Source organism: Grampus griseus, assembly GCF_964374135.1.
Source record: "Grampus griseus genome assembly, chromosome: 1".
Taxonomy (NCBI): domain Eukaryota; kingdom Metazoa; phylum Chordata; class Mammalia; order Artiodactyla; family Delphinidae; genus Grampus; species Grampus griseus.
This window is the reverse complement of record NC_139017.1, coordinates 165,949,492-165,963,392: the sequence shown is the minus strand read 5'-3', so window position 1 is coordinate 165,963,392 and position 13,901 is coordinate 165,949,492. Positions and strand designations below refer to the sequence as shown.

Genomic DNA, 13,901 nt, shown 5'->3' with positions numbered 1-13,901 from the left:
GGCTCGGCGCCGTGACGGGCCGGCCCCCGCCCGGGGCGGCGGCGGGCGCGGGTGCCCGCGTGTGCGCTGCGAGTCGGCTTGTGCGCCGGTGTGTGCGCCGGTGTGTGCGCCCGGCAGCCGGGTGTGCGGGTGAGCAGGGAGCGCGCCGACGCGCGGGCCGCTGCGGCCGAGCCCAGGGTGCGCGGCGTCCCCGCCAGCCCGGCCCGGCCATGGCCCCCGCTCGGGGCCGCCTGCCCCCGGCGCTCTGGGTCGTCACGGCCGCGGCGGCGGCTGCCACCTGCGTGTCCGCGGCGCGCGGCGAAGGTGAGCGGCGGCGGCGGCGGCGGCGGCGGGGCGGGGCGGGGCGGGGGGGGGGGCGCCGAGGGGCCTGGGGGCGCGGCGCGCGCAACCAGAGCGAGGCTCAACTTCCTTTCCCTCGACCCCGAATGCCAAAGGAGCTGGGATCTCTGGGTCTGGGGGGCAGGCGTGGCACCGCGGGTGAGACCTGGGGTCAAGGGATAGAGCGATGGCGATGGGGACAGGACTGAGGGAGAGGGACCGGAGGGCTTGAGGATGAGGGACAGAGACACCGGGGCAGGGACAGGAGGACAAGGACTGAGGGATTCGGAGCGGGGGACAGGGAACTGAGGCTCGGACACTGGGGATGAGGAGACAGGACGGGGGGACAGAAGACAGGAGAAGAGGTATAGGGCAGAGAGGAGACAGGGCAGGGGACAGGGGTGGGGACAGAGGACAGAGAGCAGAGGGACACAAGGACGCAGGATGAGGTTCAGGGCAAGGAGGATCAGAGAACAGGACTGGGTTTGGGGGAAGATGGGAATGAGCGGCAGCAAGTGAGGGTCTTGGAAGTGGGCCGGGCTGGAGGGTTGGAGGACTGGGGGAGAACGAGGGACAGCAGCCAGGGGGTGAGAGCCGGAGGGGAGGCAGCTTTGGTGGGCACTGGGGAGAAGGAACCAGTGAGGAGGGGGCTGAGAGGGCTGCAGATGGAAAGGCCCTGGAGAGCTGGGTCTTGTCCGGAGTCAAGGCTGGGGCAGTCTGGTCACTCAGGGGACACAGGATGGGCGTGAGGGCTGAGCAGTCGGAACCAAAAGGGTCTGGGTCTCCACACACTTATGTGCAAGCGTTCACGCGCGCACACACACGTACATCTTAGCCCCGCTGGACACTCCAGGTCCGGCTCAGGATGCCACCCTGGGTTCTGCTCCTCACGCCAGCCCCTGCCCTGGACCTCCTCTGCTTTTGCAGCTCTGCCAGAGGGAGGCTAGACCTGGTGCTCTGTGCAGGATCCTGGGACTGACATCCTGGGTCCAGAGCTGTGTTCTCACTCTGGCAGGATGAACTTCCAGATTCCAGGAAGCTCCAGAGCCAGTGTTCCTCATCCACGCTCAGATATACCACAGATCCACCCCCTCACACACGAACGGCTCACAGAGATGCAGTCGTACCCACAACCGGACATGCACAAACAAACACATGTTAGGATTCACGCGCCTAGACCCAGGCCTGTAGAGACTCATGTGCATGGACAGCCCCCTCCCCACGCCATAGTCAGATGCACGGAAATGCGGCCAGTACACATGTGCACACATACATGTAAAGATTCACGCGCATGAAAATGTGCACATCCATGGGCAGACACCACACATATAAAAAGACCCTCAAACTTGCATTCATGTCCACAGAAATGCATGTGCACAGAATAAACGCACAGAGACATGGATAAACTCATAATCTCCAATGAAACAGGGGCCATGCAGGGAGCAGGGACCATAGCAAGGGAGCTGAGGGGAAGAGTGCACAAGGGGCCTGGGAGCTCTTGGGGCTGTGGCCTGAGGACACGATTTTCCCAGGGTCGGGTGGGGAGAAGGGGACAGATTCTTCACCCAGCAGGATTCTGAAGGGCCCACACCAAGGCTCTGGGCGTTGGGTGGTGCATCCCCCGCTCCTTGCTTCAACTCTCTTCTCCAGCGAGGAGCCAGCACCCTCCAGAATCCCAGGCTGGCAAACCCCAGAGCCCCTGGGGAGGGGACTTTGACCAGGCTCCCAAGCAGAGGACGGACCATTAGCCTGCGAGAGAGGATGTGTCCAGGGAGGGGCGACAGTTGGGGAAGAGGCAAGGTCTCAAAGAGAGGAAGGGGGGATGTCTGTCAAGGGTGAGAAGGAGGGAGACGTTGTCCAAGGGCCAGGCCGTACCTATCTGATCAACACAGCAGGGTACCCATGGCTGGACATGGGTTATCCACGCAGGTCTGACAGTCCTGGGTGGAGACCTGGGGCATGGGTTCCACATAGAACAGCCAGGAGTCCCTGGGCTGGTGCAGAGCCAGGATCGGCCAGGTAGACTGTTGGAACTCAGGGAGGGGGCTCTTTTCCCAGCTGGGGTCCTGCAAAGGTGACAGTGCCCCAGGCTGCCCAAGTGCCCATATGCCAGGTCCCTCACACTGCTGGGGACGGTCCGACACCTGCAGAGATGCCCCTGAGCCCCACCAGGCTCGAACCCTTATCACTCTGTGGTGTGGATTATACAGCACTTTGGGGTGATCTCCAAGGCATTCACATCTTGGCTGACATCCCCTGGCCACCCTGAACTCTCCAGCCTCACCATCATGCGCTGCGTCCTCAGGGAATGTAAATCAATTTAGGTATTAGTCTCAGTGAAATGGAATGGGGGAAGGTGACAGTGCTGGAGAAAAAAAGAAATCGCATAATGCCTTCCACAGTCGAATAGGAGAGGCTTAGGAATTATCTGTGCTTCTCAGAGCAGGAGAGGGACCCGTTTGATCCCCCAGAATAGCCTGGCAAGTAGGCCCAGGAAGGATGCCTACAGACATCTTGCTGATGAGGAAACCGAGGCACAGAGGGGTTAAGTGGTTGCTTCACTGAAGGCCCTAAGAGACCATGGGTCCAATCCTTCCACTTACAAGTGGGGAGACAGGCCCAGAGAGGGTCATTGACTTCACAGATGTCACACAGACCTGCAGTCCAGCAGTGCAAGAGGCAGGAGAGAGCCCAGCCCAGGTGAGCAGAAAGGTTGGAATCTCCAAGGGGGTTCAGGCCCAAGCTGGATGGGCGTAACGCTGGAATTCTCTCCAGCCCTGATGAGCCCTCCTGTGGGCCTGGAGCTTCCCATGAGAGACACTCTGTGTTCCCCCCACAGAAGGGGACATGAGGTAGGGAAGAAGGGGACAGAGGGGGAGGAGGGGAGGGGATGGACAGAGAAGGGTCTGGAGGGAATTGGAGCAAGCAGCCCTGGAATTCTATAACTCCTCCTGAATCCAATAGAATCGACTTCTGACTTATTTTTGGATTATCTGAGCCCCCTGGCTGACTGATCAGGAAGCAGCTGCAGGTGTGGTTGGGGATTTCCAGAGGGGAGGGAAGGGTCTAGAAAGTGGAGTCTGCAGGCAGTTGCCTCTAGAGTCAGGGTGTTCATGGGGAGAAGTCCCAGTGGGGGACATTCATTGCCCCTGGGTAGGGGCAGGTCTGAGCTGTATCCGGGTGATGCTGGCGAAGGGCTGAGACCCCATCTGGGATGTGGGTGGGGCGGGGGAGCCCACACGTCCCCTTTCCCCACCCTCTCCCCAAACTGGGCCCTGCTGGTCTGGGGGAAACTGCAGTGCGGCCCCCTCCCCCTCCCCCCAGCCAGCAGGAGGAGAGAGCTGCCTGACCCAGTTTTCTCTCCATTGCCTGAGAGGGAGGGAGGGAGGGAGGAGGGAGGCGGGAAGGCTTCTCTGCCTGTGCCCCTGGCATGAGGCCGGCTGGGCTCGGGGAAGGGAGATCCCTCTGCGGACACCGGCTCCATCCCCTGATCCCACCTGGCCCCTGGGGACCCAGGGGAGGACCTCAGAAGCCCCTTCCTGGTTCGGCAAGTCATCTCTCCAGCCAGCCTCTGGGGCCCCTGACAATAGGTGGGGAGGGTGAGAGGAGAAAGAGGAAGAAAATCAGCGAATAAGAACATCCTCACTCCTACATTTCCTGAGGACACTTGTCTCCATCTTTGAGGGGCAGGCGCAGAGCTATGCAAATCTCAGGCAGAAGGACACCCAGCCTTTCTTCGGGAAAGTTCCAGGAGGGCCCCGTTTGAACCCTCTGTGACCTGCCGGAGTCTGCAGATTGGGTTGTTTGGAAGCCCCTGGTTGCTGGCTGGGAGAGGGAGTACATAGAAGAGAAAGTGAAATGAAAGCTGTGGACCTTGGAGCCCAAAGCCCTTTCATCGGCTAGATCAAAGGAAGCAGGGGCCCAGAGAGGGGAAGGGACTTACCCAAGGACACACAGCAGTTAGAGACAGTGCTGAGATTCAAGCCCTGCTCTTCACAGTTTAGTGCATCTTTATCACCTTAAAGTGAGTGGATGGCTCCTAGGTCCCAAGAGAGAGGCAGGAGGGCCAGGACTTAGGGAATAGGAACGAGCTTTAGTAAGGCATTGACTCCAGGCTTTACAGTTTACCCTCGCCCACCCTTACATATTATTATCCCCATTTTACAGATGAGGAAATTGAGGTTCGGTGAAGTGCAGGTCACCTGCTACCAAGTAGCTGTATTGAGATATGAGCCCAGTGATATCTGATTCCGAAGGCAGTCTCTTTTCTCCACCCTGTTGTTGGTACTTTGCAGGGTCCCCTTTGAGGGTCTGGCTTAGAGTAAACTTGCCTTTGAGGCCAGCGCTCCTTCCCACCACAGTGACAGCCCAGAGGTTCTGCTCCTTGGGCTCAAGCTACCAGGGCTGGTGGCCTTGTCTGTGGTGCCCTGGATGCCAGCCCTGCAGCTACACCTGTGGGGCTCCAGGCACGTTCCTGATCTTCACCGAGGCTCAGTGTTTTCATCTGGAAAATGGAGATAAGAATGAACACCTTTCAGCCGTGTTGTGGGGGCCGCAGATGAGGCATCTCAGGCTCCCCTAGCAGAGCCCAGCACATAGCAGGTGCTCCGTACGAGGCAGCTCTTCTTCCTCCAAGACCCTCCACGTCCCGTGTGCACAGAGGACCTGTTGGTGCGAGGCACCCACTGGGGGACACTGGTGATGGGAAAGCTGGGGCCAGTCCTCTGGGGGGAGGTTTGACCTAACAGCGCGAACGTCGGTGGGTGCTTTTGAACGCCATCATGTCCCATGAGTGGCCCAGGGTCAGGTCATCTTCACAAGCCCCTGTAAGGCAGGCATCACTGTCACCCCATTTTAGGGGAGGAAATGGGGGCTTGGGGAAGGGAGGAAACTTGCTCAGGGACACACAGCGTCTAACTGACAGAGCTGGGATTCTGACCCAAGACCCCTGGACTGCTGAGCCCAGCTCCTAGCCACCCCACTGCACCACCAACCAGGGTAGCCTGGCACTCGGGGCCCCTTGTGTTCTGGGAGGTGAGACGATTATGTTTTGGCTGTGATGGTGGAAGAAGGTTTCAAGGAAGAGAAAGAACTTGAACTGAGCCTTGAAGGATGGGGAAGTGAGAAAGGACCCAGAGACTGGAGCTGGCATGTTTGGGCTGAGAGCAGACCAGTGTGGCCAGGCTGGGCTGGTCCTATGGGACTGGGGAACGGGGGCCCAGGGGTCTGATGTGCTCTTGTTTCCTGTTCTACAGTGAATTTGCTGGACACGTCGACCATCCATGGGGACTGGGGCTGGCTCACATATCCCGCTCACGGGGTAAGTGATGGGCAGTGGGGCCAGTGTTGTCCCTCTGTGAGCAGGGAGAGGCTGTGACTCACAGTCTTATCATCAGATAGATCAAAAGGAAGCAGAGGCCCAGAGAGGTGAAGGGACTTACCCAAGGACACACAGCAGTCAGAGACAGAGCTGCTGATTTCTTAAATTTAGTGCATGCAGATCTTTGGGATTCCAGAACCGACCCTAGTGCCGCCTCCCGATTCTCCAAGTCTGAGGCGTGGATGTGGGATGCTTATGTCTGTGTCCCAGGCCCATCTGGCCTCCATGGTCTTGGCACTGTGCCTGGCACACAGTGCGCCCTCATTAAATGTATAATCGTTATCATTGTTATTAGTGTGTAGTATGGTTACATCTCAGTAAATTTCCTCCTGCAAACGTGCTCAGAAACGCACACACACAAGCACGCACATCCCCACCATAGACACAAACGCATCATACACCCAGGACTTCTTTCACGAACACTTGGGCAGCCCCCATGCCTCTGGAGACAGAGGGATAATAATATATTGATGACGATGATGATGATGATACTGAGCTGGTATTTGAATATTTCTTTACTTTGGGGTAAGATTGTCATCTGGGCTCTCTGTGGCCTGTGACTGGGGTCAGGATGAGCCCAACTCCTCTCTCTCTGGGGGTCTCGTCCCCAGGTATCAGTAAGCTGAGTCTGCTGTCATCAGCCCCGATGCACCAGGCTTCAGGGAGCTGGAGGGGCAGGCCAGGGACCCCCGAGAGCCCAGAGGACCCCCTTCTCTGCCTGAGGACAAAGGCTGGGTCCTGGGATGTCCCTTTACCCCCCAGGACTTCAGTCTCTCCCTGTGAAGCACTCTTTTGTGTGTCCCACGTGGCTGTCTCCCAGGGTGAGCGTGGGTGTGGAAGGGCTTTGGCACGGTGAACCGGCTCTGCCAGTGGCAGGGGCTGACCCGTGAGCAGGTGACTGCCTGGATGTCGGTTGGGTCAGCATCTCCCCTGAGGCCCAGCAGCTAGGAAGGAATGGGCCTGGCTCCCCGGCTTGGCTCTAGGTATCTCTGTCCCTCTGTCCCACTCAGAGCTTAGGACTTGGTTTTTTAGGGTAACAAGAAGTTGGAAGGGTTTTAAGCGGGGGGTGAGGAATATGGCCAGACTTGGGTTTTGGTCGATCACGTTGGTGATCTAAGGTTCTTTTGTTTACTGGGTGCTGTAAAGAGGGGCTCAGGGAATTCCCTGGTGGTCCAGTGGTTAGGACTCTGCACTTTCATTGCTGAGGGCACAGGTTCAATACCTGGTCGGGGAACTAAGAACCCGCAAGCTGTGTGGCACAACCAAAAAAAACAAGAGTGGCTCAGAGTTACCTCATTTCGTTTAGGAGTTAGAACAAATAACTTATATTCACATAGCTCTTAACAATTCATGGACGTTATCTCATTTCATCCCTACTACCAATCCTGCAAGTGGGTGCAGCCATCCCATTGCACAGATGAGGAAGCTGAGGCTCAGAGCAATGAGAAAAAGCCACCATCAGACAGGTTCCAAGTGATGGACGCAAACTCAGATCTCTCTGGGCCTGGAGCCTGTGTTGAGTCCCTTGTGCCACCTTGTGAAGGGGTGGGAACCAATGCTGCATTATCTACTGAGCCAGGGACCACCTCCCATCATTATGGGGCCTGGAGATTGGGCTTGCCCAGAGAGGAAAGAAGGTTTCCAAACTCTAGATCCTGAACCTGTGCCAGGCTGGCAGGTGAAACACACAGATGCCCACATCCAGTGGGTCTGGGGAGGGGCCTGGGAATCCTTTGTTTAATAAGTGTCACCTGGGTGGAGAGTGATGGTCCTTGAGGTTCCATCCACGCTTCTGATTCTGGAGTTTGTTAAGCACCCTGGGTAGCAGGGTTATCCAGGACTGTCTCCAGCATCACAGAGTTAGCAGATTGTCCGCCAGGCCACAGGCCTAAAGCCAGCGGTGCTGGGTCTGAACGAGCTGGTGCTGTGCCGCCTCTCATCAGTGTGACTCAGGCCAGTCGCTTTACCTCGCCTCCACCTCCTCGTTTATAACACAGGGATGATCACAGAACCTGTTCCACGCAGTTTTCATCCGTGAGATGATGCGGGAAAAGGACAATCGTACTGGCAAGAAACCAGATGCTCTGAGAGGTTAAGCATCTCTGCTAAGGTCAGGAGAGTCTGGCCCCAGAGCTCATGCTTTTAACCAGGCTGCGCCCCTCTCTTTGGACCCCTCCTTCCACATACTGGGTGGTGCTCCACCTTACCTGGTGAATTAACAGCCATTCGTGAACTTTCCTTTTTTTTTTTTTGCGGTACACGGGCCTCTCACTGTTGTGGCCTCTCCCGTTGCGGAGCACAGGCTCCTGACGCGCAGGCTCAGCGGCCATGGCTCGCGGGCCCAGCCGCCCCGCGGCATGTGGGATCCTCCCGGACCAGGGCACGAACCCGTGTCCGATGGGCCCAGCCGCTCCGTGGCATGTGGGATCTTCCCGGACCGGGGCACGAACCCGTGTCCCCTGCATCGGCAGGCGAACTTTCAACCACTGCGCCACCAGGGAAGCCCATGAACTTTCCTTTTTATTGTCTCGCTTGATGAAGTAGATGAAAGGGGCAGGCATTAGCTACGCCCTTTGACCCATGAGAAGCCCAAAGCTCAGAGAGGGAATGTGATATACCCAGGGATGTACAGCTGGTTTGCTGCATTCTGTTCCGGGAGGGGGACAGAGTTCCAGAGTGGTGGTGGGGGCTGGAGGAGGAGTGTGCCAGGGGGCAGAGAGGTGGCTGGGGTGGGAGTGCCCCAGGTGGAGAACAGGGCTGATTCCGCCCTTTCCCACCCTCCAGGAATTTATGCCCCTCTGGGTGTCTGCAGCAGCCCCTGGGCTGAGCCAGGCCATTGGCGCTGGTGGAGCGGCTGGAGCAGACTCAGATTGAGCTGATTAATTTATCCAGGTCCCTGGCAGGAAACAGACAGTGAGCAGCTGGCTGGCTCTTTGGTGCTCCATTAATTGTGACAATGACTTTAACCCCAGATGTGACTCAGTGCTGCCCAGAGCCCCAGCTGCAGAGCGGGGTGCAGCGTGGGGGCCCTTCTTGGAGTGGGGCGTGCAGGAGCCACGCAGCCTTTCAGGTGAGGCGGGCACGCCCTGGACTGCTTCCCCAGTGGTCCCTAGAGGCAGGCACAGGTGGGCTGGGAAGAGGCTGCCCATTCAGCATCATACCAGCCCTGTTCCTCGGGTGCCTTCTGTGCCAGGCCCAAGCTAAGCACTTTGTAGGCATCTCCTTTCATCCTCTCAAGCCTCACTGAAGTGGGGCCTTTCTGAGCCCCTCTTACAGATAAGGGCACTGAGGACTGGCATATATAACTGGCCAAGATGAAGTCAGACCGAGGGGCTTTCGTCAGAAAGGAAAGACTTGAGATGCCCACAGTCCCCACTCCAGAGCTTGTGGGACAGCTCAGGACCCCGCAGATTCTCGGAGCCCCGTGAGGCGTGGTCTTCACCTCCTTCCTCCCCTCCCCGACCCCCTGCTTAAGCAGTAGGATCTCTAGTTCAAGGACAATACACATAGAGGCCCAAGAGAGATCAAGGGGCTACACCTCTGGTGGAGCCAGGATGGGGACCCAGAGCCTGGCCCCTCCCTCTGCCCTTGGCCACCAGCCCCTCCCCCTCCTCCTCCAGAGTCCACTGAGCTCAGCCCAACAGTGACTGCCCCTGGCTGATCAGCATTCTGCAGCTGAGGAAGCTGGGGCCCAGAGAGGAGCAGCAATTTGCCCAACGTCACACAGCCATTTAGAGACTGACCCAGGCCCAGAACCCAGGCCTCTGGACTTTCGGATCATTTCACAACACTGTGTCTTCAGTACGACGCTTCTGTGTCCACACTGGGCTTGCAGAACATTACTTACACCTCCCAGCTTCTGCTGGGGCTCGTCCCTCCCATCCCCGAAGGAGGGTCCTGCTTCAGCCTACAGGAAGGTTCGCCATACCCTATGTGCCCACCCCCTTCGATGTGTCACCCTCCACACCTTTTCTGTGAGGACGTGAGGTGCTTGGGGGCAGGGAGTATTTCTGGTGTATTTCTTTCTTTTTTAAAAAGAAAATTGTGATAAAATACACTTAACATAAAATTTACCATCTTAACCATTTTTAAGCCTACCGTTCAGTGGTATTAAGTACATTCACGTTGTTATATGGCCATCACCACCCTCCATCTCTAGAAGTCTTTCATCTTCCCAGACTGAAGCTCTGTATTCATTAAACTGTAACTCCCCTGCCCCCTTTCCCCTGGCCCCTGGCAAGTACCACTGTACTTTGTCTCTAGGAATCTGACTTAAGTACCTCGGATAAGTGGAAGCATACAGGATTTGTCCTTTTGCGTCTGGTTTATTTCACTTTGCATAATGTCCTCAGCGTTCCTCCGTGTCGTTGCAAGTGTCAGAATTTCATTCATTTTTAAGACTGAATAATATCCCATTGTATGGATAGACACATTTTGTTTATCAGTTCATCCACTGATAGACATCCGTGTTTCCACCTTCGGGCTGCTATGAACGTGGATGTGCAAATGTCTGTGTCCCTATAAATAAATAAATATTTTTAAATTTTTATTTATTTTTTGGGTCTTAATTGCAGCACGAGGGCTCTTCGTTGCAGTGCGCAGGCTTCTCTAGTTGTGGCATGCAGGTTTTCTCTCTCTAGTTGTGGCGCATGGGTTCCAGAATGCGTGGGCTCTGTAGTTGCGGTGCACAGGCTGTTGTTGAGGCATGCAAGCTCAGTAGTTGTGGCCCACAGGCTTAGTTGCCCCGCGGCATGTGGGATCTTAGTTTCCTGACCAGGGATCGAACCCACGTCCACTGCATTGGAAGGCAGATTCTTTTACCACTGGGCTACCAAGGAAGTGCCCCCTGCTTTTGTTTCTTTTGGGGTGTACACGCAGAAGAGGAATTTACGGTAATTCTATGTTTAATTTTTTGAGGAACTGCCATAGTGTTTTCCACAGTGACTGCACCAGTTTACATTCCCACCAGCGATGCACAGGGTTCCTCACCAACACTTGTTATTTTCTGTTGTTTTGATAATAGCTAATGGGTGTGAAGTGGTATCTCATCGTGGTTTTGATTTGAATTTCCCTGACGCTTAGTGATGTCAAGCATCTTTCCATGTGCTGTTTAGCCATCTGTGTATCTTCTGTAGATAAATGTCTATTCAAGTCCTTTGCCCATTTTTTAACAGGTCTGTTTGGTTCTTTGTTGTTCAATTGTAGGAGTTCCTTACATATTCTGGATGTTAATCCCATCTGAGATATGTGATTTGCAGACATTTTCTTCCATCCTGTGGGTTGCTTTTGCACTCTGTTGATAGTGTCAGTGATGGTCACTGGTTTATTTCTGAATCAGTGATTCCTGGCCAGCACCTGGCACAGGAGCAATCGTACTCAACTCACATCCTGGTATCCCCCTTGCGTGGGATCCAGGCCAGCCCGTGAGCCCCCAGCCTTAGGTTGGGGGCAGAGGGAACATCACACACAGCAAGGCAGAGGGAGTCCATCCATCAGACCGTCACTCAACAAGCACCAATGCAGGGGTTGTATCTGAAGGATTTGAGGCGGAGGGTGCAACACAGTCAGGTTCATGCATTAGAAAGGTCACCCCACTCTGGGAGTGATGGAGTAGCCGTGTAGAAATGAGGTCAGAGCTTTGTAGCTTTGGCATCAGTTCCAGTCCCAGCTCCATCACTCACTAGCTATGTGACCCCAGACGCATGGCTCTATGTCTGAGCCCCTCTGTTCCTCACCTGTGAAAAGGCAGCAAATAACACTTCCCCAGAAGGATGTGACACTCTATGAGATCACTTCTGTAGGGTGCATGGCATCTGGCTGGCAGTCCGCTGGAAGGTCAGCTCCTCGAGGCTGAAGAACATTCCGTCTTCTTCCCCAGGAAGCCACCAGCACAGTGCATGTGGCTTGTGGTGAGAGAGGGCCAGGTGCTGCCTCTCGTTTCAGCTGGCTGTGCTCTCTCTGCCCGCAGTGGGACTCCATCAACGAGGTGGACGAGTCCTTCCGGCCCATCCACACATACCAGGTGTGCAACGTCATGAGCCCCAACCAGAACAACTGGCTGCGCACCAGCTGGGTGCCCCGCGACGGCGCCCGGCGCGTCTACGCCGAGATCAAGTTCACCCTGCGGGACTGCAACAGCATGTCCGGCGTGCTAGGCACCTGCAAGGAGACCTTCAACCTCTACTACCTGGAGTCAGACCGTGACCTGGGCGCCAGCACACAGGAGAGCCAGTTCCTCAAAATCGATACCATCGCGGCCGACGAGAGCTTCACTGGGGCCGACCTGGGTGTGCGGCGCCTCAAGCTCAACACGGAGGTGCGAGGTGTGGGCCCCCTCAGCAAGCGTGGCTTCTACCTGGCCTTCCAGGACATCGGTGCCTGCCTTGCCATCCTGTCTCTCCGCATCTACTACAAGAAGTGCCCCACCATGGTGCGCAACCTGGCCGCCTTCTCGGAGGCGGTGACGGGGGCCGACTCATCCTCGCTGGTGGAGGTGCGGGGCCAGTGCGTGCGGCACTCCGAGGAGCGGGACACACCCAAAATGTACTGCAGCGCCGAGGGCGAGTGGCTGGTGCCCATCGGCAAGTGCGTGTGCAGCGCGGGCTACGAGGAGCGGCGGGATGCCTGTGTGGGTGAGCGTGCCTCTGTGCGGGTGGGCCGGCAGCTGGGCTCGGTCTGGGCAGGGATGCTGGGGGCCGGGGAGCAGGCTTGGCACAGTCAGCAAGCTCCTGGGTGGTGCACACAGCACCTGGGAAGATGCGTGAACCTCCAGCGTTCCTGTGTCACCAGGCCACCCACGTGTGTGTTGTGTGTGTGCTGTGGGGTGGGAGACACACCACAACCAGGTGGACCCTCCGTGGGCATCATGATGTACCCAGAGAGGTACATCTCTGGGCACCAGTGTGATTGGGAATACTACTGGGTACGTGCCTGTGCTAGGGAACAGTGATGTGACCTAACATGTCCAGCATTATTCTAAGCACTTTTCACGTATTAACTCATTTAATCCCCACAACCATCCAGTGAAACAGGAACTACTGTTATCCTGGCTTTAAACATGAGGGCACTGAAGCACAGAGAGGCAAAGCAACTTGCCCAAGGTGACACAGCTAGGAAGTGGCAGAGCTATGATTTGAACCCAGAAGTCTGGCTCCAGAGTCTGGGCTCAGAACCACTAAACTTCTAACCTGTTGGGCGGGAGGAGGTGTGGGTTAGAATCAGGGCTCAGGGCGAATGTGTGGCGTACAAGGCCATTGTGAGCTTATGCGGGCAGGGGCACCCCGGGAGGACTGTCTGGGGTGGGCATGTCACAGCCTGCCTGTGTTCAGGGGGAACTTATCTAGGGATGTGGGGGAAGGGACGGCCAGGAGCACTTGGGTCATGAAATAACTCCTGTTCCCACAGTGTACTGCTGGGGTTCCTGTGTCACAGACCAGGAGCCGGATCCAGAGCCCAGGCTGTGTGCATGTGTGTGTGGCCAGCAGACGCCTATGTGGGGGCAGTGCAGCCAGGCATCCTGACAGCCCAGGAACCCTGGGAGGGCTGGTGTGCACAGACAGCTGGTGCCCCAGCTATTAGTGGTCTCCACCTGGTTGCCCTTCCTTGATCTCCCCAGGGACTAGACACATGACACTCAGAGCTCAGTGAAGCCTGCTTCTGGGACCAACGGTTCTCCTGAGGGAGGAGATGTTCCTGGGCAGGGATCAGAGAGACTAGGGCCTGTCCCCAGACAGCCTCAGTGAAAACTGGGACGGGGCCCTGAAGGACACTAGAAATATCCTCTGAGCCCTTTGATGGTACTACACAGGCCCTGAGACCACAGTTAGAGGGACCTTCAGGCCTCTCAGCATCACCCCTCTGCCCTAGCCGGCAGGAAGGCCCCTTGGTGCTCGCAGGACTGAGCAGGACACAGGCTGACAGTTTCAGGTGATGTGCAAAGTAGCTTCAGAGTCCAGCCTGGTCCAGCTTAGGAGTTATCTTGCCCCGAGATCTCCAGGACTAGATTCTTCTGTCCAGCCATCAGGCCCTTTCTGGCCCCTCTCTGGGGCTCTCTGATTTCCTTAAGAAAGCTTTTTTCATACTTCCAGCTGCCACGAGTCTTCACTCTCCTGGACCCTAAACCCCAAAGCACCTTCTGTGACATTTGCCTGTTTCTGGATTTGTTCTACCCTCTGTGGCCTAGTTTTCAATGCTCTCCAGGCCT

General features: G+C 56.5%; 1 protein-coding gene across 1 annotated transcript in view; it reads left to right on the top strand.

Moving 5' to 3' along the window:
- Positions 1 to 209: 209 nt before the first annotated feature.
- The window catches only part of EPHA8 (EPH receptor A8), a gene marked incomplete at both ends in the record, with an annotated part of 34,088 nt that continues 20,396 nt past the window's right edge, over positions 210 to 13,901 (top strand). The window contains 3 exons of the mRNA XM_082654447.1: positions 210 to 303; positions 5,574 to 5,638; positions 11,667 to 12,330. Of these exons, the coding sequence (XP_082510573.1) occupies positions 210 to 303; positions 5,574 to 5,638; positions 11,667 to 12,330 (823 nt within the window). The remainder of the gene's footprint in view (positions 304 to 5,573; positions 5,639 to 11,666; positions 12,331 to 13,901) is intronic.